The sequence below is a fragment of the Mandrillus leucophaeus genome, unplaced genomic scaffold (genome assembly GCF_000951045.1).
Source record: "Mandrillus leucophaeus isolate KB7577 unplaced genomic scaffold, Mleu.le_1.0 Scaffold1003, whole genome shotgun sequence".
NCBI classification, from domain to species: Eukaryota; Metazoa; Chordata; class Mammalia; order Primates; family Cercopithecidae; genus Mandrillus; species Mandrillus leucophaeus.
The window spans coordinates 611,134-638,341 of NW_012098133.1; the positions used below are offsets into that span (position 1 = coordinate 611,134).

Sequence of the window (27,208 nt, forward strand, 5' to 3'; positions counted from 1 at the left end):
TGCAAAGTTGATATAGGTAGTACTTACTTGATGATCAGGACAAATGTTAAATTTTTGTTCATTTCAATTATTCATCTACCTACTTCATACCGAGAAATGTAGACTTTATTTGACAAATATTTCAAGGTCTGCTATGTTGTAGGCTCTATCAGCCACATACTAGGCGTGTGTTCCAGAGATGAAAGGGTGTGTTCCATAAAACCCAGTCACAGTCTTGTGATGCAGTTATTGGCTGTTTTTCCAAATGAAAAAAACAAAGTTTAAATGATGTGCAGTGTCCAAATCACACAGCCAATAAGTACACATACCATAAGTAAAGTCAGTGATACAATAAGACCAGTAAACTGTCACATTATTCTTGACTATATAATCTTAAATTATTGTCAACAGCTGTTACTAAATAGTGTCTGTGGTGAAGTCTTAGGGAGACTAAAGTAGTGTCAGTTCCTCTTCCCAAGAGTATCTCTAGGAACATAAGATATGAGTAATTGTTTTAAAAAATGATACAAGAAGGACAATGGTGTAGTACATTATGATTTCTAGTGGCATGATATTGATATGGGAAACAATTTAAGAAAAGAAAATTGAGAGTAGTATAGGGTAGGATGGTCTGGAAGATGGAATTTAGTGATTCAGCAGTCTCATATGCTAACGATACAAAGCTGAATAAGACAATAGTCCCTATCTGCATGAGTCGTGTATTTGGTAAAGACAGAAAGGCAGATGATAACAGCACAGAGTGATAAATGCTATGATGGAGGTATGCTAGAATATTTATGAGAGTACTAGGAAGGGAGGGATCTAAATCAAGTGAGGGCAGTGTTGGAGGGGCAAATCCCAGAAGATATTCTAAAGGAGGTTACTACTTAAACTGAGTTGAAAGAACAGTTAAGGAATTAAGGAGGCTGGGCATGGTGGCTCATTCCTGTAATCCCAGCAGGAAGCTGAGGTGGGAAGATTGCTTGAGACCAAGAGTTCAAGACCAGCCTGGGAAACAAAGCAAGACCCCTGTCTCTACAAAACATAAAATATTAGCTGAGCACAGTGGCGTGTTCCAGTAGTCCCAACTACTCAGGAGGCTAAGGCAGAGGGATTGCTTGAGCCCAGGAATTTGAGGTTGCAATGAGCTGTGATTGCACCACTGCACTGCAGCCTGGGCAACAGAGTAAGACCCTGTCTCAAAAAAAAAAAAAAAAAGTGAAGGCGGGAAGGTTGGCTCGTTTCAGGAGAGGGATCAGCATGTATGAGAGCATGAGATAACATTATGCAGTTCAGGAACTGCAAGTAGTTGAATACAACTGAGTAAAGTTTAATCAGGAAAGTGAGTGAGATTATCCTGTGTAATTTTTAGGAAGGCTGCTTTGGCAGTGATTTTGAGGCTGGATTGCTAAGGTAAGGGGTAGGACTATAGGCAGAGATGAGTTATGTCATTGTTTTAAACTAGGTGAGATGTGATCAGGGCATGAAACTAAGGTGATGAGAATAAGAGAGGGAGAGGATATTAAGACAGTAGAATTAGGCTAGATGCAGTGGCTCATGGCTGTAACCCAGCACCACTTTGGGAGGCCGAGGCAGGTGGATCACTTGAGGTCAGGGGTTCGAGACCAGCCTGGTCAACATGGCAAAACGCTGTCTCTGCTGAAAATAGAAAAATTAGCTGGGCATGGTGGAGCATGCCTGTAATCCCAGCTAGTCATGGGGCTGAAGCAGGAGAATGACTCGAACCCGGGAGGCCGAGGTTGCAGTGAGTCGACACCACACCATTGCACTCCAGTCTGGGCGACAGAGTGAGACTCCATCTCAAGAAATAAATAAAAATAAAATAAAATAGAAAACTAGCCAGATGTGGTGCCATATGCCTATAGTTCCAGCCACTTGGGAAACTGAGGTGGGAGGAGGATTGCTTGAGCCTGGGAGGTCGAGGCTGCTGTGAGCTATGATTGCATTACTACACTCTAGCCTGGGCAACAGAGTGAGATGCTGTCTCCAAAAAAAAAAAAAAAAAAAAGGTAAAATTAATGGAATTTAGTAATTGACTTGCGATAAAGGAGAAGGTGATTTGAGGTTTAGGTCACTCTGTGGAAAGTGGTACCATTTACTGAAATAGAAAAATTCAGCAAGAACAGATTATCTTTTTGGGGAGGTGGATGTGAGAGGTAGCAGGATGGTCTTACCTAAAGTATATTCTCTCAGTGGCTGCCATCTTTTCATTGGCTTTGTGGTGATGGAATAAATCAGAGTCGTGGAAGTGAGAGAGAATAGGCTATTTTAGATTGCTATAAAGTGAAAGAAAGATAAACTGGTAATTTAGAGAGGAACATTGAGTAAGATAAAAAAAACTTGATTATGCATATATGCTGAAGGGAAAGGTCTATGGGGCTGTCTTTTCTGTTGACACATGAGGATGAGCACACGGGAGTATATATACTTAGACGTAAATACGTATATGAACACATGCTGCTTATAAGCTTACAATAGTGTTGGTATAGTTTTCTTCTAGGCGATTCCAAAAGGCTTATCTGAGTCTATTCTAGTCTGGCTCTAACCAAGAGCCCTAGTGCTTTATTTTTAAGTAGGATAAGAGAAAGTTGAGCAAGTAATGTGACCAGTGGCTTCGATTTTTCTCAGTGAAGAGAAGCAGAGTCTTTCTGGAACAAATGGGGAAGTGGTGGGGCAGTGGGGAAAGTGGGAATATGTTGGAGGACCTGCCAAGAAGGGTAGGAGAAAGTGGAATAGGGACACATGAAGAGAATTGCTAACAGCACGGATGCCCCCGTTATCATTGGTGCTACTGCAAATTCATAGACTGCAGTCTGCATCAGCCCAGGTGTCAGAGTAGAAAAATGAAATGGAAGACTGAGAAGGAAGCAAGAGAATGGTAATAGTAGGAGTGGTAATACTAATGGGAGTCATAATAGAGAGCAAATGAACTGATGGTTTAGAGACTCCTAATGAAATAGGAAAGGCAGAGTGGAACTGATATATCAGTGAAAACAACAGTCAGGAGACTGGAAAGAGAGGTACTGATAACGCTGAAGAGTCAAATGAGAGATTAGAAAGGGAGACTTGAAAAAACAGGATGTGTTTGTTAGGGAATAGGATATGGCAGTTTAAGGTCAAGGCAGCTTTGAGGATCAAGTCCTGAGAGTGGGAAACTAAAGTAGAGTGGGGTGAAAGTCTTTGATGTGTATAGACTTTTTTGAGACGGGTCTCGCTCTGTTGCTCAGGCTGGAGTGCAGTGGTGCAGTCACAGCTCACTGCAACCTTGACCTCCTGGGCTCAGGTGATCCTCCCACCTCAGCCTGCTAAGCAGCTGGGACTACAGGTGCACACCATCATGCCTGGCTAGCTTTTGTATTTTTTGTAGAGATGAGATTTCCCCATGTTGCCTAGGCTGGTCTCAAACTCGGGGGCTCAAGCGATCCGCCCACCTTGGCCTCCCAAAGTGCTAGGATTACAGGCATGAGCCACTGTGCCTGGCCTAAAAGAGCCATGTTATGAAGATTATCCAGCATAGGTTTGCAGGATGGGTCGGAAGGGAGAACAGACCGAGAAGAACATGTCTTAATATCTCATTTTCTGGCAGCAATCTTTTTGGGTTCCTTCCGCATGCCCTATCAAGAGATTAAGAATGTCATCCTGGAGGTGAATGAAGCTGTTCTGACTGAGTCTATGATCCAGGTAAGGAGCAAGGTGGTTCTTCTGGAGCAGGCTCTTCTGTGTCGCTGGGTACTGGCCTCATCTCTGTGTAGATGAAGAGGATCCTCCTCTAGCATTGCTGACTTATGAGTGCTGGCTTTGAGAAACTCCCTTTTCTCTGCTGGTCGGGTTACTTCTGGTATATTTTGCAAAAGTCCCACCGTCTCAGTAGCTGCCTCTCATCTCCCACCGTATGTTTCCTTCTGTGTGGTCCTTGAGCAGAGTGTGGGATTGACAACAGAGTAAAAGTTGTTTAGGCTTGAGTTGTCAGGGAATCCCCCTCCAGCTGAGATGTCTCTTCCCTCTTTCAGAACCTCATTAAGCAAATGCCAGAGCCAGAGCAGTTAAAAATGCTTTCTGAACTGAAGGATGAATATGATGACCTGGCCGAGTCAGAGCAGTTTGGCGTGGTGGTGAGTGAGGCCTGTGGCAGTAAGCGGTTCTCCGCCCCCTATATTCCCCTCCCTTCTAGAGAGCAGCCTGGGCATATGCTCCTTGCTGCTTGTCTGTTTTTGAACCTGTCTTAATCTCTTCTCCCTGTTCTGGAGCTCTGATCCTCCCATAGGAGGCTCAAGCCTGTATCTTTTTCTGACTTCACTCTCTTTTCACTGTAACGGAACTGCTTGTGTTCTCTACTAGATGGGCACTGTGCCCCGACTGCGGCCTCGCCTCAATGCCATTCTCTTCAAGCTACAATTCAGCGAGCAAGTGGAGAATATCAAGCCAGAGATTGTGTCTGTCACTGCTGCATGCGAGGAGTTACGTAAGAGTGAGAGCTTTTCCAGTCTCCTAGAGATTACCTTGCTTGTTGGAAATTACATGAATGCTGGCTCCAGAAATGCCGGTGCTTTTGGCTTCAATATCAGCTTCCTCTGTAAGGTGAGCCAAAGAGTTAGAGCAGGACAACACAAGGAAGGCTGCAGCCTCTATGAGTTCAGTGTTGGCAGGAGGCCATCTTGGACATGTCAGGATTTAACAGTTTCTCCTCTTGCTCTAAGCTTCGAGACACCAAGTCCACAGATCAGAAGATGACGTTGTTGCACTTCTTGGCTGAATTGTGTGAGAATGACTATCCTGATGTCCTCAAGTTTCCAGACGAACTTGCCCATGTGGAGAAAGCCAGCCGAGGTGGGGCAGTTTGGGATGAAGCTAGAGCCCAAAAGTCTCTGCGTGGGGAGGGAAATAAGACACAGTCTAGATTTGAGAGCGTTTTCAGTTCAGACTATTTCAAGTGGAAATGAGATAGGATTTAGGCATGGTGCCTAAGTCACAAGGGCAGAGCGTAAGGTTGAGGAGAGATCTTTATGTGTAGAAATAGGAAGCACTCTTCTCTTCCTAAGGAAACACCAAACACCAAAAAACAGCTAGAAAGGCAGGTGTTTTTAGTCTAGGTTAACAGTTCTTTTCATTAAGAAAACATAGACTAGATTAACAAAAATTAGGCCTCACTGTCCTGGAACTAGACAAAGAAAAAGCAGCATTCATTGGAAATTGGAACAGATTTCTGCCCCCGCCTCTATATTTCTATGTATATCTCTCTCCTCCCAAACCCTGTTCTCTAAAATAAATGAGACCAAGATCTCAGGAGATTTCATAGACTCATGTTAAATTAAATGAAGGCTTTCTTCTGTTCCTAGTACCGCATACCTTGTGAAGGCTGGAGGTTCAGTGATCAAATAATTTATAGTCTCACTGGAAAGATGAAAATTTAAGTATGTGACACAACTAAAGTACATAAGGAACTAAAATTATTAAGTGCCAGAATGTGTGTATAGACTGAAGCTCTGCTCTGAAAGGTGACACTAAGGGGTGTTGAGGCTGGGATTATTAGTAAGCTCTTGCTGTCTGTTTTTATGGTGTCTTGTCTTTTTTTTTTTTTTTAGTTTCTGCTGAAAACTTGCAAAAGAACCTAGATCAGATGAAGAAACAAATTTCTGATGTGGAACGTGATGTTCAGAATTTCCCAGCTGCCACAGATGAAAAAGACAAGTTTGTTGAAAAAATGACTATATCCTCTCTTGAAAGAGGGAGTTGTTCCCTACGAAGGGAAAGAAAACTTCCTATAGTGGGGGAAAAACAGGATAGATAGGGCAATATGCAATTTTTTTCCTCTTAAAAAACTCTTTTTCTTTAAATACATAGTTTTTTGGATATGTTAGTATTTTCAGAGAGGCTCTCACTGTGTCACCCAGGCTGGCATGCAGTGGTGCCATCACGGCCCACTGCAGCCTTGACCTCCTGGATTCAAATGATCTTTACCCCCTCAGCCTCCTTGGTAGCTGGGACTACAGGCATGTGCCACCAGGCCCAGCTAAACTTTTTTTTACCTTTTTTTCTTTAGAGACGGGGTCTCACTTTGTTGCCCAGGCTGCATAGTTCCTGAGAGCATTCCATTGTTGTGGAGTGGAAGCAAACCATGCAGATCAATGATAAAAGTCCTCCCGACTCCCCTGCCTGTACCCCATCTCCACTACACACACTCACACAGGCTTCCCTCTCCTTCCCCTCCTCAAAGGTAACCACTGCCACTGGACTTCGTTCTGATTTGCACCTCATACATTTATTTTAAACAAAAACTGCATTGTATTGTGTTTTGCACATAGTATGTCTTGGCCATGTTTCCATAATAGTATTTATAGAAAACCCCCTTTTAGGTCAAGAGATTGAGACCATCCTGGTCAACATGGTGAAACTCCATTCCTACTAAAAATACAAAAAAAAAAAAAATTAGCTGGGCGTGATGGTGTGCGCCTGTAGTTCCAGCTGCTCGGGAGGCTGAGGCAGGAGAATTGCTTGAACCCGGGAGACGGAGGTTGCAGTGAGCCAAGATTGTGCCACTGCACTCCAACCCGGCAACAGAGCAAGACTGTCTCAAAAAAAACAAAAACAGGAAAAAAAAAAAAACAACCCTTTTAAACTGCCACCTTCTTTTTTATAGGTGTACCATAGTTCATTTTATTAGTCCCCTATTTAGGCTACCTACATGGCTTTGGTTTTTGCTGTTATAAACAGTGCTGTATTGAACATGCCTTTGCATGCCAGTACTCATCTTTGAGTAATTCCTTGGGCTAGAGAAGTGGGTCTGCTTCTTGGTCTTGGTCCTTTACTCCTTGGCCGCACAGCTTTGTAAAGGATGCACAGGAACAGTATAACAAGCTGCGGATGATGCATTCTAACATGGAGACCCTCTATAAGGAGCTGGGCGATTACTTCCTCTTTGACCCCAAGAAGTTATCTGTTGAAGAATTTTTCATGGATCTTCACAATTTTCGGAATATGTTTTTGGTGAGCAAGGGATTCTTGCTGACTGAATCTTTTGTGGGCATTTCTCACTTTCCCCGGGTTCCTGTTGGCTGGTAGTAGGTGTACAATGCCCATGTGTTCCTTCCTCCCCTTCCTTGCCCCAGCAAGCAGTCAAGGAGAACCAGAAGCGGCGGGAGACAGAAGAAAAGATGAGGCGGGCAAAACTAGCCAAGGAGAAGGCAGAGAAGGAGCGGCTAGAGAAGCAGCAGAAGAGAGAGCAACTCATAGACATGAATGCAGGTGAGGCGTGAAGATGGGTTGATGGGTTGAGATAGGAATGTTTGGAAGACTTCTCTGCCTAAGAGTCTAGAGGCAGAGTCTCATGTCTGAGCTCACCTCCTGGCAAATGATTTTTGGCAGTCTTCTACCTCCGAGATCCCGATGCCGGACTTTAACCCCAGTTCAGATAATGCACATTCCAACTTGCCCTGGTAAAACTTTTACCTTTTCTCTCCTTTGCTGGCTCTTGTGTCCTCTCTCATTCCCCCGTGATTGTGGTATTGCTGTGATATATACTGTTTTCCTTCTGTCCGTCCAAAGGTTCTTCTGGCCTGTTCTCATTCCCTCCACTAAATCTTTCGGGTTTTTTTCTTTAAAATATTTTCCTGACGCTCCTCCCATCTTTTAACTGTGGTGTGTCTTCCCTTTCTGCCTATTTCACAAAGTACTGTGTCCCTAGTACCTTACCCCAGTTGTCCACACAATTAGACTGTAAATGGATTGAACTTTTGGAGGGGGTGGGGAGCCGGTCACCCTCTTCTTTTTTCAGCAGAATCTCTATTTCACTACCAGAAGCATGTCTTTGTTGAAACATATGGTTTCAATTACTGGCCCTCTGTTTCCTGTCTCTGCTTCTTTCCTGCTGCAGATTCCCTACCCCTTCGCCCCCACTGCTCTCTCTGTGGGCAGCGGAAATACAGCATACGCTGCTCACACAGCACTGAGCTGATACCACCCTCCTCCGAACCTGAGGGGCCACGAGCCTTCTGCAAATGAAGAGGTGTTCACAGAGCTGCTGAGTTTGTTAGGAATCAGTATTTTACAGACCAAGGACACAAGGGCTGCTCTGATACCTCTTGCTACCAGGGACTTTTCTTTATGCTTTTCTGGAAAGCAATTTCCTTGCCCTTAGTTGTAAGCCACAACTTTGTAATGCTATTAAAGCCCACACCAAGTATCCTTCACCTTCCCCTGGGACTCCAGGGTTTGCCCCCAGGTACTGGCTAGGATGCAGTGGGGGAAGGTGGAGTCCCGCTGATATGTGGGATGAGGGCTGCACCGGGTCAACAGGCAGCGTAATGGACCTTGCCCAATTTCCAGTACCTGGGTCAATGAGGGTGGAATGTAGGTCAGCTGCAGTGGTGATGCTCAGCCAGCAGGTGGCGCTGGGAGCAGTGAGCCCCAGCCTTGGAACTGGCAGCCTATGGGCATTTTGGGATTTCACAGTTTCAGATTTCACTATCCTAAGCTGTTGCCATGGAAACCGAGCCGGCTAGAACAAAGATTTTACATTAACTCTTTGTGTTCCAGCCAGGCTGCTTCTCTTAGATGCAGAGGACTTAGACATCAGGAAGACTTAGCCACTGGAGGCAGTACTTCAGGGAAGTGTACTCTTTGATCAGTGGTCTTTCCTCGGCCCTGCTCTGAGACCTAACCAGGCGAAACACTTTAGGATAAAGAGGGAGTGATATAGTTGCTGACTAATTTCACAGTCATAGTCTTTACTTATCCTGGTCTTGGAGTTGGGCAGTTCTATAATTTTGTTGCTAGTCCTGATTGGGGTGGGGAGGATGGCATTGCGGGAAGATATCCCAAGGTTTGCATTGGATACTAGGCAATGAGATCTTTTGTTTTAACCATTTGTAAGCAGATACAAGTAAACATGAACTTGTGAGACTTAAGGCTGAGCTCTCTTTGTCTCTTCTTAGCTGCCAGCTGCTGTGAGAGAGCAATAGCCATGCATTTTGTGTGGGGCTTGGTATTTGCCATGCTGCTCTGGCCGAAGAGTTCACATCTCCATCTTGTTCTTTATAACAGAGGGTGATGAGACAGGTGTGATGGACAGTCTTCTAGAAGCCCTGCAGTCAGGGGCAGCATTCCGACGGAAGAGAGGGCCCCGTCAAGGTAAGTAAGCACGTGGAGCTCATCCTGGGTGTCGAAGTGGGTGAGGGCTCTCTACTTCTGCCAGTCTGAGGCTGAAGAGCAAATAATGATGTTCTAAGCATCTTTTTAATCCCTGCATCCAGAACGGATTATCTAGTCCTCTTCTTCCCATGTTACAGAGTAGCGACTTAGAAAACGAGTTTAAAGGGCTGACAGTAAATCAGTTACATTGGATTATGCCGCATTTCTCCCCACTCTTGAAGCCGATATTTGGAACAAAAGAACTGAGCTGCAGGACACAGGGATTTGAGTGGGCATTTGTGTGTATGAACAAAAGTTGATCTAAATACAAAATGTATATTAGGTATAGATTGAAATTCAAATTAAAAATAAGTCAGAGTCCGTACTCTGGACTTCACAAGCAGAAGGCATACATGGAGAGAACTAATAATAGAAAGTATACAATTTTGTAGAGAGGTTTAGGCATCATTATTCCCAGACAGAAAAATACAGAGGAGCACCTCTATTGAAGGATTATGCCGTGACTGAAAACTACCTTTTCCTTGAGTGCAGTTAGCCTCTGTTGCCCTTGCCTTTCCCCCATCACTGCCCTGCAATCTCCTTTCACATCTTTTGGAAGATCTAAGTGGATTACATTGAGCTAGAGATTCTAAAAAGAGCTAGGACAAATGATCCAGGTATTAGTATGGGAAAAGATTAATGAATAAGTTCCCCCTGAGGGAGTGGCCAGGAGACTAATTCAAAAGAAGGTATAGCCAAGGCTGCCCCTTATGTGGAATTGACCTGCACCATTGTGTCTAGTGAAGGTCTTTTGAGGCTAGGAGTGGTAGCTTCTTTTCTAATTTGAAGAGTGGGAATTACAAAAAAGGCATCATTTAAAGGTTTCTACTTCAGAGGGACTTAAATCTATATTCCCTATTTCTTGGCTGTTGCATTGTGTAGGACCATTTGATAGTGAGTTTTACTTTGAGATTATTGTAAATAGAAGGAGTTACACAGCTTGCTTTGGCCAGTGCTCAGCTATTAGTGGTATCTGTAGGGCCTATAGTACCTGCCACAGCCTGGAAAGGGGGACCTTAGAGCATGCTAGCCTATATAAACTCAGTATCCTGGCCCAACTGTTTCCATCACTGTGAGTTTCATCTGTAATGGCTGACTGCCCATTTCTACTTATACTCTGAATAACCAGAGTGATACTCCCTTCTGAGGGCTCTCTTGTATGGCTTCAGAATGTTCCCCAAACTGAAAGCTCCCGAGTCAAAGTTCTTATCCATTTTCTGGCATTCTCTGAGTACAGGCTTTCTAAAGGGGAGGAGAAGTGGATATGAAGAGCTGAGTACTCTCTGGGCTAGTGTTTAGTCTTACAGATAGGTGTTTGCAAGGAGAGTACAGCTAGAGGTACCCTTACTCCTGTATTTCATCTTATAGGTTCTTACAACATTATTTCCTACTGACTACATAAGGTGATGTGGCCTTAACATTAAGCATTTCTAGCCTTACAAAAATACATTGCATCTTACTGGGTTTTTTTTGACCCCGTCAGCTAAGTGCCTGCATCAGACTTTTGGTGGGGAATTCCCTTTTAAGCCTAATCTTCCTGTGGAACTATACTAGAATCCCAGATGCTTCCTGTACACAGGTAACCAGACATCAGTGGCTTCCCTCTGCTGGGGAAGCCCCATTCTTACTTCTTTCCAAACGGAAAATCAGAACTCACAGGTGGAGGAAGGAGGAATTTTGTTGGAACCTAACCTTCCAGCAGAGGACCTGAATTAGTCAAAGTACTCTCTCCCATGCCAGAGGGAATAGGAGGAGACTTATACTAGGAGATATTAAATTGGAAAGTAGGTAAAATGACAATTACATATATTTTAAGTGGCTCTAGCCTATAAGCTTATCTTTCTAGGCTCTGGGTTCACTAAATACACTTGAATATATCTTGGAGTTATTCCGGTAACTCTTTAGACCTTAGTGCTTTCACATCATGTAAAGTGATGTGATGTGGCCTCACATTAAACATAAACAGGAGGATAGCCATCAGAGTAGACTACAAAGAACACAGGGTAGGTAGGGATCAAAACTCCTAAAGTCATATCTAGTTGGGATGCTGTCTGTGTTATCCTAAGCAGGTCACTTAATGTTTCTGGGACACAGTTCCTCAGGTATAAAATGAGAATTGGACTAGAATGAATGGTCTCCAGAGTCCCTTCCAGCTCTAATATTTTTTTGTGCAGTGACAACAGGATTGAGAGGAGAAGAGGAGAGAGAGGCTGGACTTAGACGGCCCCATTTTCAAAATACAAAGGTTCCACTGGCTATAGGTTTCTCTGTGTGGCTACTGGATTTGGCTGTTCCACCCCTTGCCTGGCTGTCTCTGACTATTCCTCCTGGCTGATTGCTTTGAGCTAAAAAAACAGAGGTACTGTGGAGCATATCTGCCTCACAGCCCTCCTTTTTTCCAGAGAGACAGCTGTCCCTATTCAAAGACACTAGCTTTTTCCCTAGAATTTAAAGGAATGTTAAATTCTTCCGGTCTCTGGAGACCTGGGGGAGTGACCAGTATACAAAGACTCATTGAGGAGTTGGAAGAGGAGAGTTACTATCAGGGTTGGTTCATTAAAAGCAACATGTAAACTGCTGTGACCCGCAGGGTGTGGGAGAACAATGGTTTGAGTGTCAAGGGGAAGAATCCATGTGATTGTATTACAGCTGCTATTTCAGGCCCATGGTTGAGTCAGCTTGTGGTTTTAATGACTCAACTTTATCTCCTTGTCTGAATTGTGGCCTCTTGTGTACAAGTCATTTGCTCACTGGGATAAAAGCCAAGGGAAGAAAGAAATTCAACTCTTCCTTTCCTTCCCTCTACCATTTCCCAGCTTCCCTATAAGCTCCATCCATCTAATAGAATCATAGAATTGGAAAGACTCTAAAGACTTCCAGTGATTAGTATCTAACCTGCTCATAGGGAAAGGAATTAAAACCAGATAAGATGGCTAACACGGTGAAACTCTGTCTTGACTAAAAATACAAAAAATTTGCTGGGCGTGGTGGCAGGCGCCTATAGTCCCAGCTACTCAGGAGGCTGAGGCAGGAGAATGGCATGAACCCAGGAGGTGGAGCTTGCAGTGAGCCGAGATTGCACCACTGCACTCCAGTCTGGGTGACAGAATGAGACTCCATCTCAAAAAATAAAAATAAAAAACAGATAAGGTCTTGCCTAGGTCTACATGGCTATCTAATGACAGCACTGTAGCCCGCTTTTGTGACTCCCAAGTCCAGGACTATTTCCACTCAGCCTGCATGATTGAACAGGAGATGGCAGTGAACCCACAGTATGGGCCGGAAATATTCTTTCATACCTTCCAGCAAGGAGAGTCTTGGACATGATGACATTGCTTCAGGAAGGTGCTCTCATGACCACCTGTGTTAGTCTATTTCTTGTTATTATAAAGAAATACCTGAGACTGAGTAATTTATAAAGAAAAGGGGTTTATTTGGCTGACAGTTCTGCAGACTGTATAGAAAGCATGGCGCCAGCATCTGCTGTTGAGGCCTCAGGAAGCTTCCAATCAAGGGGGAAGAAGGTGTATCACAAGGCAGAAGTGGGAGCTAGAGAGATGCCAGGCTCTTTTAAAAACAACCAGTGCTCGTATGAGCTCTTTACTGTGGGGAGGGCACCAAGTCACTCATAAGGGATCCACCTCATGACCCAAGTGCCTCCCATTAGGCCCCACCTCCAACACTATAGGCCACATTTCAGCATGAGTTTTGGAGCGGTTATACATTCAAACCATATCACCTCCTATCTAGAGAAGGTTGCTAAGAATGTTTCCTGTACCACTACTTATTCTCCCCCCTACTTTTGTAAATAGGACAAGAAACATAATTAGGAGAGTTTGAGACAAGAATGAGTTATTTAGTGTGATGATGATTGCCCCATCTGTCCTAGTTTCCTCTTCCCTAAGGAAGCTTATTTTATTCCTTCCTCTTTAGTAATAGTTCCTAGCCTATGTTTTATAAAGGTCTTTTTCAAATCACTAACCTTTTTGAAATTTAGCTACACTTGCATTATATGGTTGATTTTGCTGGTGTTTTTATCCTAGCCCACCCCTAACTTCTAGGAATCTGTCCTCAGAGAGCATTCACCAGTATCTCAAGATTGTTCCCTTTTCCCACACAGCCTGTGGGACTGTTCTCTTTGAGTTCATGATCCTCCCTGATCATTAACTCCATCTAGTCAAAATATTTATCTGGTTCTATGGCTACTTTTCAATAGTCTTATAACGAGTAAGTTGGGGGAAGTGTGGGGAGGTCAGTTTTTCTTGATTGTTCAACCTGCTGAGCATAATGGTGACTGAGTGGAAAGCTGGGAGACCTGTTCCAACAAGAGCTTTCTCATCCCCTGACCTTAGGCCACATCACACCCTCCCTGGTGTATTGGCTTTCAAGGCTTAAAAGGGAAATTTTGATCTTCTCCCTATCTACTGTCTGCTCCTGGGTCTTAGGAAGTTTGTAATACATCAGAAGCTTCTTGAGTTCAGAAATGTCTAGAGACACCACTTGATTAGGAATAAATGGTATCTTTTTAATTTGGAGGAAGAAACCACAGAAAGCAGCAGCTTAAGACCTACCACATGGGAACTCTGCCTTCTCCTGTGTTGCCCAGGACAAGTGGCCCAGTGTTCCTTTTCCCAAGGTCTGGAGTCAGATGTTATTTAAACATACATACACCACTAGAGTTACACACACACACACACACATGCACGCACAGAGTCGCAATGTCTTCTCAACTGCTGGAGACTGAATTCAAAGAAATAATAAAATGATCTGAAACTGCTACCCTTCCGGTCATGAGAAATGGGATCTAGAGAGGGAGTACTTCATAAGAGAGTGGAAATGCAGGAGGCCTGAGGAAGATTTTGGTGGTAAGGACAATATGAGAAATGTACACATGTAGACCATCATAGTCACAATCACATAGGCTCCTTTTCCTCACTTGTCGGTCACGGAGCAGTAGTTTGTGTTCATAATCCAGTAAGTGGGTTTGTGAAATTCCCACAGTCTCGGTCACATACCTATGGTCTGTAACTAGATAAGTCCTGTGGCTTTCAGTCAGGGTCTTCACTATTCTTTCTCCTCTTGGTAGACAACCTCTTGTACCCCTGGGAAGTAAAGGAGGAGGAGCAGACCTTTAAATTGGTAACCTTGTGTGCATGCTGCGTGTTCCCTGCTTCATCTTCGGGCAGCCTCTCCTGTGATGAAAACAGTAGCCTGAGTCATGGCTCTGCAGGGGGAGAAGACCTGGTTAAGACTTGGGCTTTGGCAGGCTATGGTGACTCACGCTTGTAATCCCAGAACGTTAGGTTCCAAGGTGGGAGGATTGCTTGAGCCCAGGAGTTCAAGACCAACCTAGGCAACATGGAGAGACCCCATCTCTGCAAAAAATACAAAAATAGCTAGATGTGGTGGCACATGCTTATAGTCCAGCTACTAGGGAGGCTGAGGTGGCTGGATCACTTGAGTCTGGGAGGTTGAGGCTACAGTGAGCTATGATTGCGCTGCTGCACTCCAGCCTGGGCGACTGAGTGAGAGTCCATCCAAAAAAAAAAAAAAAAAAAAAAGACGGTCTATCTGATCCTGTTTGGCTTCTGCCTACCTAAAGCTTTTTGCTGGTCCAAAAAGGCACTTTGTTCCAGTCCTGCAACTGCCCCAGTCTTGGTCTTCATTTAGGAGTGCTCGGCTCTTTCATCTGGTCCTGCTTCTAAAACATTCCGGTACTGCTTTCCCCACTCCAGCTTTCCCAGATCTCCAGGAAGTCTTTCCCCCCCGCCCCCCAATTGAGATATCATTTACATACCTAAAATTCACCATTTAAAAATGTATAATTCAGGGGTTTTAGAATATTCACAAGATTGTATAACCATTACTACTATCTAATTCCAGAACATTTTCATCATCCGCAAAAGAAAAACAATAACACCCATTAGCAGTCACTTCTGACTCTCCCCTCCCCTTGCCTCTGGCAACCACCAGTCTGTTTTCTATCTCTGGGTTTTTCTGTGCTGGACATTTCATAGAAGCTGACCCATAACATATGGCCTTTCGTGTCTGGCTTCTTTCATCCCAGACAGCTCTTGGTATATACACAGTCGCTCTGTGCTGTTCCGGGGCATGGGAGGAGGAGACATCATGAGATGGGCATGGTCTCAAGGAGTGGCCTTCCTGCTGCAGATACTGGGGCCATAAGCCTAGATACCATAAATGAATATGAGAGTCTTGGGGATGAAACCCAGCAGTTAGAACAGAAACTCGTGAATTGATTTGGTTCTTTTCCAATCTGGGATGACAGCTGGAACTTGACCATCCCTTAGCCACATGGGCTGAGATTTCTTTGTAGGGGTCCTCTCCTGTCCATCCTTGATCCCAGTTCTGCTTCCCTGACAGAGCTTTTATTACTACCTCCACTCCCCCCACCCCACCCCCACATACTCTATACACCTTGAAGGGCCCTTGGCATTTGTATCACGGCTGCTACCTTTGAAGAGGTGGGAAAACGCTAAGGCGTGTGGGCATCTGTTGTTGGAGGAACACATAGGAGTGCGATGCCAATGCGTGACTGCTATTCCTCTTTGCAGGAGTCTCTCCAACCACCTACGGAAGGTCGCCTTCTGCTAGGGACAACCCTCCCAGGGCTGAATGAAAAGTGTTTTGGCCTAGGAGTTTCCTGGGACCTGTCAAGAAAACAAAAATAATACTATGTACTAAGCTTTAGTCTATTTAATTCCAACATCCCTATTATTAGAAAATAGACTTTGAGTACTTCATCTCTCCCTAAGTCACATAGCTAACACTTCAACCCAGTTCTGTCTGTCTAGCTGTGTTCAAACTTTTGTGCTATTTTCACACAGGGAAGCAAGGGGGCAAGGCTTGCTTTCCCGTTGCACCATACTCTCTTACATTCTTTGCCACCCAAAAATACATTCCACATGCTGGATCTCTGCCCCTCTTTCTTCAGAGTAAAGCCCTCTATGAACTGGCCAACATAGTCATGTCTGTGTGGCTTACAGCTGATTATCTGCTGTAGAGTTTGAAAGAAATTAGAAATGAGGCCTTCCACGGACAGAGTCTCTCATCTTCTCTTGCAGCCAACAGGAAGGCCGGGTGTGCCAAGGACGATGCCATGGCCGCTGTTCCTGCCAAGGTGTCTAAGAAGAATGAGACATTCCCCACAATCCTTGAGGAAGCCAAGGAGTTGGTTGGCCGTGCAAGTTAATGTGGGTCCTGTGACGGTGGGAACTGAGGCGGGAGCTCCTCAGCGGAGTGGCAGACTGTCCTGCCCTGCAGCATGTGCCTAAAGGCTCAAGGGGATATTCCTCTGGGGTGGCCACTCCCACCACCCTGACCCTGTCTTTCTCTCTGGCCTGCTGCTCTCTCAACATCACATACAGCTTCAGCTGCCTGGAGGCCAGAAGGAAAGGGCAGTGTGGGGGAGGCCTGAGCCCAACCTAGCCAGCCCTGGCTGTTGTATTACCAAAGCAGGGTCCATGTTTGCTGCCTTAACCCTGTCTCCTCTCTGTTACTCAGAGGGCCTCATCTCAGACAAGGCCCAGCCTGCTTTTTCTCAGCCCTGACTTTCTAATGGGCTTTCCCCCCAGGTCAATCTTGCTGGATTTGTGCTTTTCTTTTGTGGTTTCTTTGGCCCTGAGAACAGCATGGGGCTTGTAAACCTTTGGGCAGATCCCTCCTTTCATTGCTGTCGTCTCTGCTCTTCCCTCTCCTGGCTGTGGTTATTTATTATTAGTGGTGTGGCACTGGGAGCTGCTCCTAAGGAAGCTGGGAGCAAATCCCACCTTCACCCCACCTTCCTGGGAAAGGCCTCCAAAGCAAAGGATCTGGACCACTTTCCCTGTTGTGCTGTGGCCCACGCCAGACAGAGCCTGTGGGCAGGCAGGCAGGGCATAGCGACAGTGTGGGACCTGCCCCCAGCCTCTGCCATGCTTTATGCCCTTGCCTCTGTGGACCCTCTGCACCAACCCCAGGCTACTGAGCCACCTTCCCTCCTCATGCCTTCCCCGAGCTTTGGTGCATCTCATCTGGACTATGGGTTGTATTGTGACCATCCCAACACCTTACCCTCTGTCTACAAGGAAATGGGAGGTGGAGCCTCCTGGCTGAGAAATTGTTTTGCAAATGGATCTATTTTTGTATGAAAAAAAAATTTTTTTAAAGAAAACTCTTCCTTCCCCCTTTCCCCTCCATAATGTAAGAAGCTTTGGTGGCAGGTTCCAGAGTTCCTGGGATTTCTCCTCACAGGCCCAATCCTGAATATGCCCCTGGACCTTCTGGACCCTTGAGTCCAAGGCAGATCCTCTCTCCCAGGGAATCCGACACAGGAGGAACCCCTTCTCTGGTTGAGCTGGACCAAGCCTGAGAGCGGGAGCTGTAAGACCATAGAGTTTTTTATAAATGTATAAATGTATCAAGCCAAATGTGCAGATGCTAACTGGACATTCTGGGGAACTGGGCACCAGGAGTGCCTTCATACACTGTACCCCAGCTCTCTTTTAAAAGAGAAGTGGGAGGGCACACCGAACTGTTTGGTGTCCCCAACCACAGGAAGCTCCAATATTCTGGCTTAGGGTGACACTTTTGTTGTCCTTGTGCCCCTCTCAGCTTTTCATCCCCAGCTAGGAAGAAAGAATGGCACTCTTGGCTTTGGCCCAAAATTAGAGTTGTTAGAGCAAGAGAGAGCTTAGGAAGCATGAGGGCAACTATAGGTGAGGCCTTACTGCCAGGAGGGAGGGTTGTGGTTGCTGGCGCTTGTGTGTAAAGGGGCAAGAGCTGCTCCTTTGGCCTATTCCTTGGAGGACTCTGATGCAGGGCGTCTGTTGCTCCGCTGAGTCACCTCCTCCGTGCTCGCTGACATCTGGGGCTTTGACCCTTTCTTTTTTAATCTACTTTTGCTAAGATGCATTTAATAAAAAAAAAAAAAAAAAAAAAGAGAGAGAGAGAGATAGGTGTGGGGGACAAAATGCAAACCTATTTCCCTTGCCTCATAGGCTTCTGGGATGTCATCACCTCCAGTTTGTTGGTTTTGTTTCCAACTGTTAATAAAGCATTGAAACAGTATTGCAGTACAGCTTCCTGTGTGAATTTCTGAGCTGTTTTCTTTTCACTGTAGTCCAGGCTCCTCTAGTCTTTGCTGCGTCAAATCCCTGGTTGACCTGACAAATCCCTGTGAAAAAGCTAAAGGTGCCAGACACTTTGCTTGGGCACTGGGCTAGAGATGGTTGCTTCTACCCCACCAGAGCTCACCTCAAGGCTGTTTGGCCACAGTAAAGGAGTGGGCGCCCAGTTCAGCTCCCTGACTCTTCCACATTGCTGCTACTTGGCTTGGAGCTCTTTTTTGGAACTCACTTGTAGCCTTTCATGTTCCCAGATGTCACACAAGGTTTCCTGGCAGTACCTGTGTCTCTTGCTGAGGGAAGCAGCTGACTCCCACTTTCCCATCCCCTCCGCTCTGTTGGTGGCCACAGACCACATTCCCGAGTAGAGGGGCTTACCCTGGGGTAGAAACCTGAGCCTGCCCAGCAGAGTTTGGGAGCCCGAGGTCATGCTCCAGATGAATTGCCACTTGGAGCCATACTTGTCTGAGCGTGTTATGACCTGCACAAAAAAGCCAGACCAGCAATGAGCAGGCCCAGGGTAGACGGGGAGGGGCCTGGAGAGGACCACACACCCATTCAGGCAGGCTCTGAAACTGGAAATAAAAGCCTTTAAAATAGCCCTGGAGCCTGGGCAGCTGCCTCTCCAGTATGGCCTAAGGTGTGGGGATGGGCTGCTTGCCGCCTCCCTCCTGTCCCCCAGAGACCACGCGTTTCTGGCTCAAAGCTTTATAGGCACACATACCAATTAGGGGACCAACCACAGCTGCTCACGCGCTCTGCCAGTCTGCTGCTGTGCCTGGAATAGAACCCAGGCGCCCGGCACCCCGCCCCTCCACAGCCTGGCTCTGAGTAACAAAACCCTGCTTCCATCTCAGCAACCTTGCACACCACCCTTTCTCCCACGCTAGAAAGTCGCTCCCAGATTCTTAAGTTGGAAGGTTTGGTTTCCATGACAACAGACTTGAGCTGGCAGAGTGGGTGACCTGGCTCTGGGAGGCTCCACAGCGTGGAGGAAGCCGCATAACCTCGCTGTCCGGTTAGATAACCCCAGTGGCTCTGCCTGCGTTCTTGGGTCCTTCCGGGTAGTTCCCCTTATAAGTTCCCCTTTACCCCCAGCTCCGTGTTTTCTGCAGCTTCTCTGGCTGCAGCAACCTCGGAATCCCACAGTGCTTCGAGGAGGCAGGCGGAGGGGGCGGGGAGCTGGGAGGGCAGGCGAGTGAGTGGAACAGCACCGAGAGGAAGGAGGGAGGGGAGCTGAGTCTGCGAGGGATCTCATTTCCTGCACGCCCTTTCAGTCCCCTTGACCCCGCAAGAAAAGGATGAGCCCACCAATTTCTTAGGCTTCGCTGCGGAGATGTCAGAGGGAAGGCGAATTCCAGGTGGGGAAACTGAGGCTCGAGCTGCAGACTTGGTTTTCGAAGAATCGCCTCCCGCATTCCCTTCCACTCCCGCAGCTTTCCCAAAACCCCTAGGCAGTGGGGGTGGGGGTGCGGGGGCAAAGAAGAGTCTACCCTCCTCCCGCGAAACCCTCCGGGGCGCTTCGAGTAGGTAATTTTAGTCGGGAAGGGGCGGGAACTACGGAAACGTTCTCTGTCCCCTCCCCAACGCGTTTGCCCGGCGCCAACCCGCCCCCGCCCACGCCGGGGTCTCCTCTTCTGCCTGGAGACAGCCGCAAGCGTAGACTGCACATTCAATTGCACACTGACACGCCGCACTCAGATCCCCACCCCCACAGCGGACCCGCCAGCCGATCACACAGCGGCACACGGTACACAGATCCACAAGCACACAGTCAATCGCACTGTCTCATAGGCACAACGGCATTGCAAGCATACACAGCCATATTGCACAGTCACACAGCGCAAGGACACAAAGTCGCCTCCGGATTCCGTCCTTCTTCCAGCACCCACCTCAGCTCATCATTTCATGCACACATGCCAGGAGCTTCCATCGCTTATACATAAACGTTCAGCCTTTCAGAAGAAACCTTTTTATTATTTTTTTGTCGAAGAAAAAAAGCCATATAAATATTAGAGTATAAAACTTGCGTGAGACACAGGAAGAGGGTGGGGTAGGAGCTACGTGACTATGCGAAGAGAAGCGCTTATAGAAGGAGTCAGTATGGGGGAGGGGGTCGCCTTAGCGCGTGGACACAGCACAAAACACAACACGGGCCGCCGCGGGCAGATCAAGGACAGACGGCTGCGCGGAGCCCGCCGCCCGCTGCCCACCCGCCATCACGTAAAAGCACACCGTACTACACTACTGGCTATTCTACACCAGCCGAAAGAGGGAGGGGGCTCTACACTACTGTAAGGGCGGGTCTGGGGTTCTCTGGCAGCCCCGCTGAATGGCCGGGGACCCGGGGGCAGAAGGGGGTGGGAGAGGAAGGTCTATGCACAAGGAGGCACTGGGGAACTTTAACCAGGCTATGGCCACTAGGGGGCGCACCGGGGGCCTGGGCAGTGGCCTTCACGGAATAGAAACGGCACCTGGCAAGGTGAAGGACTGAGGCTTCAGGAGGGCAGGGGCCCTGTGAAGAAGCCCCATCCTGGGCTGAGACTTTCTGTTCATTTGGTCCCTGCCCTAGCTCCTTGCCTCCCCAACCCAGGGACAAGAATGGCCTGGCTGGCCCGCCCTTCCTGCTGGGGCTCCACTGACCCTTCCACCAGTGGCACCTCTGGAGTACCCAGCACCCACAGAGGCCCCTCTGACCTCTCCAGGGGACCTGGTCCTAAACCTGCTTTGAGCTTCCTTGGACTGAAATGCCAGTTTAACCCATTGGTCCTGGTAGCTCAGCCCAAAGGTGGCTGCCTGGGCTGAGCCCTATTATGTAGTGGGAAGGATCCAGCCTAGTTCTTGGTTTATGGCTGGAATTTGGAGGATGTTGTCAGTCCCCTGAGGACATACAGCGCCTCCTCCAAGGCCTTGATAACTTGATGTGTCAAGCTTTGTCCATGCCCCCACCATCCACATCCACACACTTCCCTTCTTTATCTTACACCCCATACTGTCTTGGAACATGCAGTGGAGTCTCTTGTTTGAGGAGGAGGCGGGGGAAGTCACAGCATGCAGTGGGAACGTCGAACAATGAAAAACAAAACAGAAGACTGGTCCCCAGGGCGTTGGGAAGAGCCTTGGTAGCAAAATGCCCTCCCTAAATCCAGCAAGCATCAGTACCATGGGGATGGTGACCATGTCCTCCAAAACTTGAGCATTGATCTCAGGCTCTGGAAGGAGGTGAAGGGGCTGGCACCAAACCATGCTTTGGGGGAAGATTGAGAATCAAAGGAGAGGCCAAGAGGTCATGATACCCTTCCAACTCTTCAGAACTAGGAGTCTTGTAGGTTACCTGGTACTTCAACACCCCAACCAACTTACTCAGGAGAGAGGAACTGTTGGAGTTGGGTGGGGAGGAGGGAGGCATGGGATGGATGGGCCTGATTGATTTGGAAGATGGAGGAGTTCAGCTATAACTAAATGGGGTGTGGCAAATGGTTCTTGGTGTCTACACTAACCCCACTACCCCCATGGGTACAGCAATTGATTGGATGGGGGTTCCCAGCAGAACTCCCTTTGCATATTCAACCCCCGGGGGGTAAGGGGATGGGTGTTGACTGGGCACTTGTTTCTGTTTCCCAAGGGGAGCATGGCCTTGGCCCCTACCAGTATTCTGGGGGTGAGCCCTGAAACTCTGAGGCCTGGGTACAGGTAAGGAGAAGCTGGGCTGGTTGGGGGGAGGCTGCCCTGTGGCTCTTGGCCTGGCCTCCATGTTACTTTTTCTCCTTCTTGCCCGACTTCTTCTTGTTGCCATTGCCACCTGCTGCGGCCTTGCCATCCCGCTTGCCAGCTGCATTGGTCAGTGTGGCATTGCTGCCTGGGATGTAGACGTTCTGGCGGTAGTCGGGCACATGCTGCAGGGTGAACTGGGGTCCGTAGCGGGCGCTCAAGCCCATGGTGCCGGCACCACCTCCCAGGGTGGAGCTCCCATCAGCGGCTTCTGCAGAGACAGAGGAAGATCAGGTGGGAGCTAAACTTAGGGTCCTCAACAGTCACTCTCTTATACCCCCAGCAGTTAACGAATGCCTACACAGCACCCTGGGCCCTGAACACTGGGAATACAAGGTAGTCTCTCTTCACAAGAGTTGAGGGTAGAGGTTAAGAGGCTTTGGAGTGAGAAAGTCTAGGTTTGATTCCTAGCTCCTTTCCTAGCTCACTGTGATCCGGGGCAAGTCTACCTAACTTCCCTATGCCACTTCAGTTTTCTCATCTGCAAAATGGGGATGATAATGGTAACCACCTCTTGTGGTTTTAGTGAATGCTAAATAAGAAAATGTATGTAAAGTACCTAAAATAGTGCCTGGTAGATCTAAGTGCTCAAAACACATTCGCTAGTATTTCTCTCAGGGCTGTGACACAGGCTCTCAGCTCCTTGCCCTGGCCTTTCTCAAGGGAGCCTCTGACTCCCACGCGAGACCATGGGCTCCTGGAGGGCAGCAGCCATGGTTTGTACATGCCCCTAGCCTTTGCCAAGCAAGGCCTGGCATGGAGTAGAGATTCAGTAGTTCTATTAGTAATTGTGTGGGGTGGGGGTGAAGAAAGCGCTCTTCCAAGCCTCCATTTCAAAACAGCATTTTATTTTTATTTTTATTTTTTTTAGATGGAGTCCTGCTCTGTCGCCCAGCCTGGAGTGCAGTGGCGCGATCTCGGCTCACTGCAACCTCTGCCTCCTGGGCTCAAGTGATTCTCCTGCCTCAGCCTCCTGAGTAGCTGGGATTACAGGTGCACGCCACTAGCCCAGCTAATTTTTGTATTTCAAAACAGCATTTGAGCACCTACTGTGTGCCAGGCACTCTGCCGGATGCTTCACATGCACAATCACTTTTAACCTCTACATAACAGCCCAGCCACGTATGTGGTACGACCCCCATTTTACAGATGAGGGAACCAAGGCTTAGAAGGACCAAGGCCATACCAGGCAGCATTTATTAGAGGGGAATTCAGGCCCAAGTGTACCTAAGCACATGCTGGAAGGGACAGTCAGTCACCACCGCCACCAGCAGCTTGGACCTTATCCCTACTCTGAGTGAATAGGAGGTAGAAAGAAGATGGAGAAGAGCCTTGCTCTATGAAGCTGAGGAGATGATGACCTCGGGCACTAGATATCTGAGGGACACTTTACGCACAGGCTCAGAGTGTCACAGCCAGGTAACATCAGAGAGCACCTCCGGCCCAATGTCCCACTGTACATAAGAAGAAACTGTGGCCCAGAGAAGTCCACACTCTGGCCCTGGCTCAGCATCACCCAGGAACTTGTTTAGAATGCAGCCTCTCGGAGTTGCCAGCTGATTTGTATGCACTGTGAAGGCTGAGAAGCACTTTACTACCTCATAGGGTTGCTGTGAGGACTAAATGAGATGGTGCTTCATCCTGTGCAATACATCATCAACAGCGTCATCATCCAGCATGCCATCACCTCTACCCTTCACCTACCCTGACTGGGTCAGGGGTGGGAGAGGAGGAAACAGGAGTTTGACTCCTTGGGGCTGGCTGCTGAAGGCTCTGAGATGCTCTGTGGTTAGGAGACAGTTAAAACCTCAGGGATGCCCAGGCCAGCCCAGGCCCAGCTGGCAGTAGAACTTCCCCCCCAGCCTCCCTCTGCTCCCACCCTAGACCCTGGGAGCGGGTAGAGAGAGTGACTAAAGCCGGAGAGGCTGAGTAATCCTGGGACATCAACCAGGGATTGAGAAATAGAGAGACAGGAAATATTTTCAAGCCGGCATAAGAGGGGGAGGGCACACGGGAAGGGAGAGCCGGGATGCGTCTCGGTTTTCCTCTTCACGCACCAACGCTCAGGCTTCTACAGCCTCCATTTCATGTCGCAAATCTCCGGAGCTGAGAGCTTTCTGGGGGCGGGGGAGAGGGGTTGAATGGGAGGGAGCAGCAGCCCACTTCCTCCTCTCCTACCCCAGCTCGCCCCCACCCCCCAGCTCTTTCATTCCGCTGACATTTCTCTGTTTTCCCTAATTAACTCCAAAAGGGAGCCAGGTCCGCCACCGCCTCGCCCCCTCCCCTCCAGCCGTCAGCCTCTTCCAGCCTTTCCCAGCCTGGGATGGAAGGGGTAGGGGAGGGGGGCCCAGATCTGGCTTCAAAGAGCCAGGATTCCAGAGTGATTTAGGGGCTAGAGGGGTGACCTCGGAGGCGCCAGAGAAAGAGCCGGGTGGGGGGTGTGGTCTCCCTGCACACAGAAAAGAATGAGGAGGAACACGGAGAAGCAGGGAGAAGGGAGGCAGAAACAGAATGACAGGAAGGGCCTGACTGAGCAGCTAGAAGCTCGGCCCACCCACGTCCTACGTGCACCCAAGATCTCTGAGTAGCACCCCAGTGGGTGAAAGTGACAAAACCATCCCCCGCCCACCTCGTGGGGGGGTGCCCTGAGGTTGGGCTAGACCAGGAGGGAGAAAAGATATGGACATCCAGAATGTAATAGAGAATTATCTGCTCTGCTCTGCCACTAAGGAACTGTGTGAGCTTGGTCAAGGCTCTGCATGGCTCAAGCCTGTTTCCCCATCTATAAGTCTGAGGGGAAGAAGTTAGATGGCCAGCTTTGACCTTCTGTAGAGTCAGGTCTCCAGTGCACCTCCCTCTACATCCCACTCCCCACAAGGCCCACCAAGGAGCGGGATTTTCTCTTGGTCCAAGGAGAGGCAGACTTAGGAGAGCCCCAAGAAGCTGGACATCTTCTGGCCTGGACAAGGTGGGGGTGATGCCTCCTCTCCTGTGCCAGCCTCTACTCAGGGAAACTCAGCTCCCAGCTCCCTGACCTCCCTGTGTCCTCTTAACCCACCCTATCCCAGGGCCGAGGCAGCAACTCCAGAGTAGCCCAGGGAGGCCTGATTAGCTGGAACACAGCTGGCTGAGCTGCAAACCGCAGCCTCCTTGAGAGCATCCCTCCTCCCAGATGTTTATTTTAAAAGCCTCCTCCCAAGTGTCGGTTTTTACTTTCCCTCTTACTTAACCCCCCTCAGCAGCCCCACAGGCCTGGCTGGGCTGGACTTCAGGAACCTCTCTGGTTTCAGGGCAAGGAAGCGGGTGTGAAAGTGAGAGCAGGACCTGACCCACCACCTCCACCCCCAGGGTCCGTTCCCAGGGCGCAGGCTCAGATGAGGGTCAGGCCCTATGTGGGCCAAAGGAGGGAGGCCTTGACAGGGGAACGAGCTGCATGACTTGCTTTGGAGGGTTTGGGGCCATAAATACTGATTTCATTTCTGTTTTGAACATCTGGATTTAGGCTAAAAAGCTGCTTCCTGGCCTCAGGGCGCAAGGCCACAACAGCTAAATATACCTGTTTATTTCCCTCAAGAGCCCAACTTGGCATCTCCTCAGACCCAGCCGCCTGCCACTCAGTCTCTGGCCTCTCTGGAATCATAGCCCCACCAGACCTGCGACAGCTCTGCCTCAGGAGGCCAGCAGTTCCTGCCACCTCTCTGTCTTTCCATCAACCACAGGCCTGGCCCCACTTAACCTCGAAGACATCTGGGCTAGAGTTGCCAGATTTAGTAAATAAAAGCACAGGGCTCCCAGTTAAATTTGAATTTCAGGTAAACAATGAGCATTTTTTTTTAGTACATTATGTCTCATGCAACATTTGAGACTGACTTATGCTAAAATAGTACTTGCTGTTTATCTGACATTCAAATTTAACTGGCCAGCCTGTATTTTATCTGGCAACCCTGATGTGGAAGAATAAAGCAGAGCTTGAGGAAGAGGTTAGCTTCTAGTCCTGCTCAGGTAATAGGGAAGCCGAGGCTGGATCCAAAGGCAGCCATGTTCCCTATAGTAGAAAGAGCATAAACTTGGGAGTTGAGCCAGGTTAGAACCTCAGCTTAGCAGCTCAAAACTGGGGACCCTGAGGCAAGTGCCTTCGCGGTTCTCTCATCTGTCAAATGTGAGAAATCAGGCCTGCCTTGCAGAGCTATTGAGAGGATTCATTGACAGGAGGCCCCTAAAGTTTGTTTAGCGTGTGCGCAGGTGTGATGACAGTGCTGCTTGTGATTTCACCTGGTTCTCTACCCACCAGTCCTCCAGACGTGCTGGAGGGCAGGGCTATCAGTTCATGATATAGGGCAATGCCTTGATCCTCTGCCAGCCTCCTTATAAGCCCAGGATTTGCTGCTCCAGAAGCTAGTCTTTATTAACAGGCATTATTCTAATTCTGCTTTCTACCCAGTAAAAATGGGTTTGGGTCAGCAAAGATAATAATATATTGTGCCCTTACTCTCTGCCAATCCCATGCTGGGGGACTTGCATTTGGCCCTGGTAACACCACAATGAGATCCGTTAATACTGTGCCCATTAACAGTAAGTGAAACCGAGGGGTTTAATAACTTACCCAAGGACTCATTGCTAAATGGTGGTGCCAGGATTTGAATCCAGATTGGCCTGCCTCTAAAGCCCATGCTCTTTTTTTTTTGAGACAGCGTCTCGCTCTGTCGCCCAGGCTGGAGTGCAGTGGTGCAATTTCTGCTCACCACAACCTCCGCCTCCCAGGTTCAAGCGATTCTCCTGCTTCAGCCTCCCCAGTAGCTGGGGCTATAGGCGTGTACCACCATGCCCGGCTAATTTTTTGTATTTTTAATAGAGACGGGGTTTCACTATGTTGGCCAGGCTGGTCTCAAACTCCTGACATCATGATCTGCCCACCTCAGCATTCTAAAGTGCTGGGATTACAGGCATGAGCCACCACACCCGGCCCAGGCCTGTACCCTTAAGGACGAATGATATTCTTCTTCCCCTGCTCTGGGCCCTAGTGACTCTTCAGGGACAACCACCATTGGTCGAATCTCTATTACAAAGGAAGCCCTTAGTCAACCTTATGGGAAAACCAGAATCCTACTCTTGAGTTAGGGGCAGCA

General features: G+C 48.1%; 2 protein-coding genes across 9 annotated transcripts in view; one reads left to right on the forward strand and one right to left on the reverse strand.

The window, feature by feature from the left end:
- DIAPH1 (diaphanous-related formin 1) overlaps positions 1-18,255 on the forward strand; it is a 105,102-nt gene extending 86,847 nt beyond the window's left edge. For both annotated transcript variants that reach the window (XM_011973815.1, XM_011973822.1), the window contains 9 exons: positions 3,587-3,681; positions 4,011-4,112; positions 4,339-4,578; positions 4,698-4,827; positions 5,583-5,707; positions 6,820-6,984; positions 7,107-7,242; positions 9,040-9,126; positions 16,272-18,255. In XM_011973815.1, the coding sequence (XP_011829205.1) occupies positions 3,587-3,681; positions 4,011-4,112; positions 4,339-4,578; positions 4,698-4,827; positions 5,583-5,707; positions 6,820-6,984; positions 7,107-7,242; positions 9,040-9,126; positions 16,272-16,399 (1,208 nt within the window). In that variant the 3' untranslated portion in view covers positions 16,400-18,255. The remainder of the gene's footprint in view (positions 1-3,586; positions 3,682-4,010; positions 4,113-4,338; positions 4,579-4,697; positions 4,828-5,582; positions 5,708-6,819; positions 6,985-7,106; positions 7,243-9,039; positions 9,127-16,271) is intronic.
- Positions 18,256-20,264: 2,009 nt separating this feature from the next.
- The window catches only part of LOC105534900 (protocadherin gamma-C4), a 49,871-nt gene continuing 42,927 nt past the window's right edge, over positions 20,265-27,208 (reverse strand). For all 7 annotated transcript variants that reach the window (XM_011973869.1, XM_011973848.1, XM_011973861.1 and 4 more), the window contains one exon: positions 20,265-22,293. In XM_011973869.1, the coding sequence (XP_011829259.1) occupies positions 22,067-22,293 (227 nt within the window). In that variant the 3' untranslated portion in view covers positions 20,265-22,066. The remainder of the gene's footprint in view (positions 22,294-27,208) is intronic.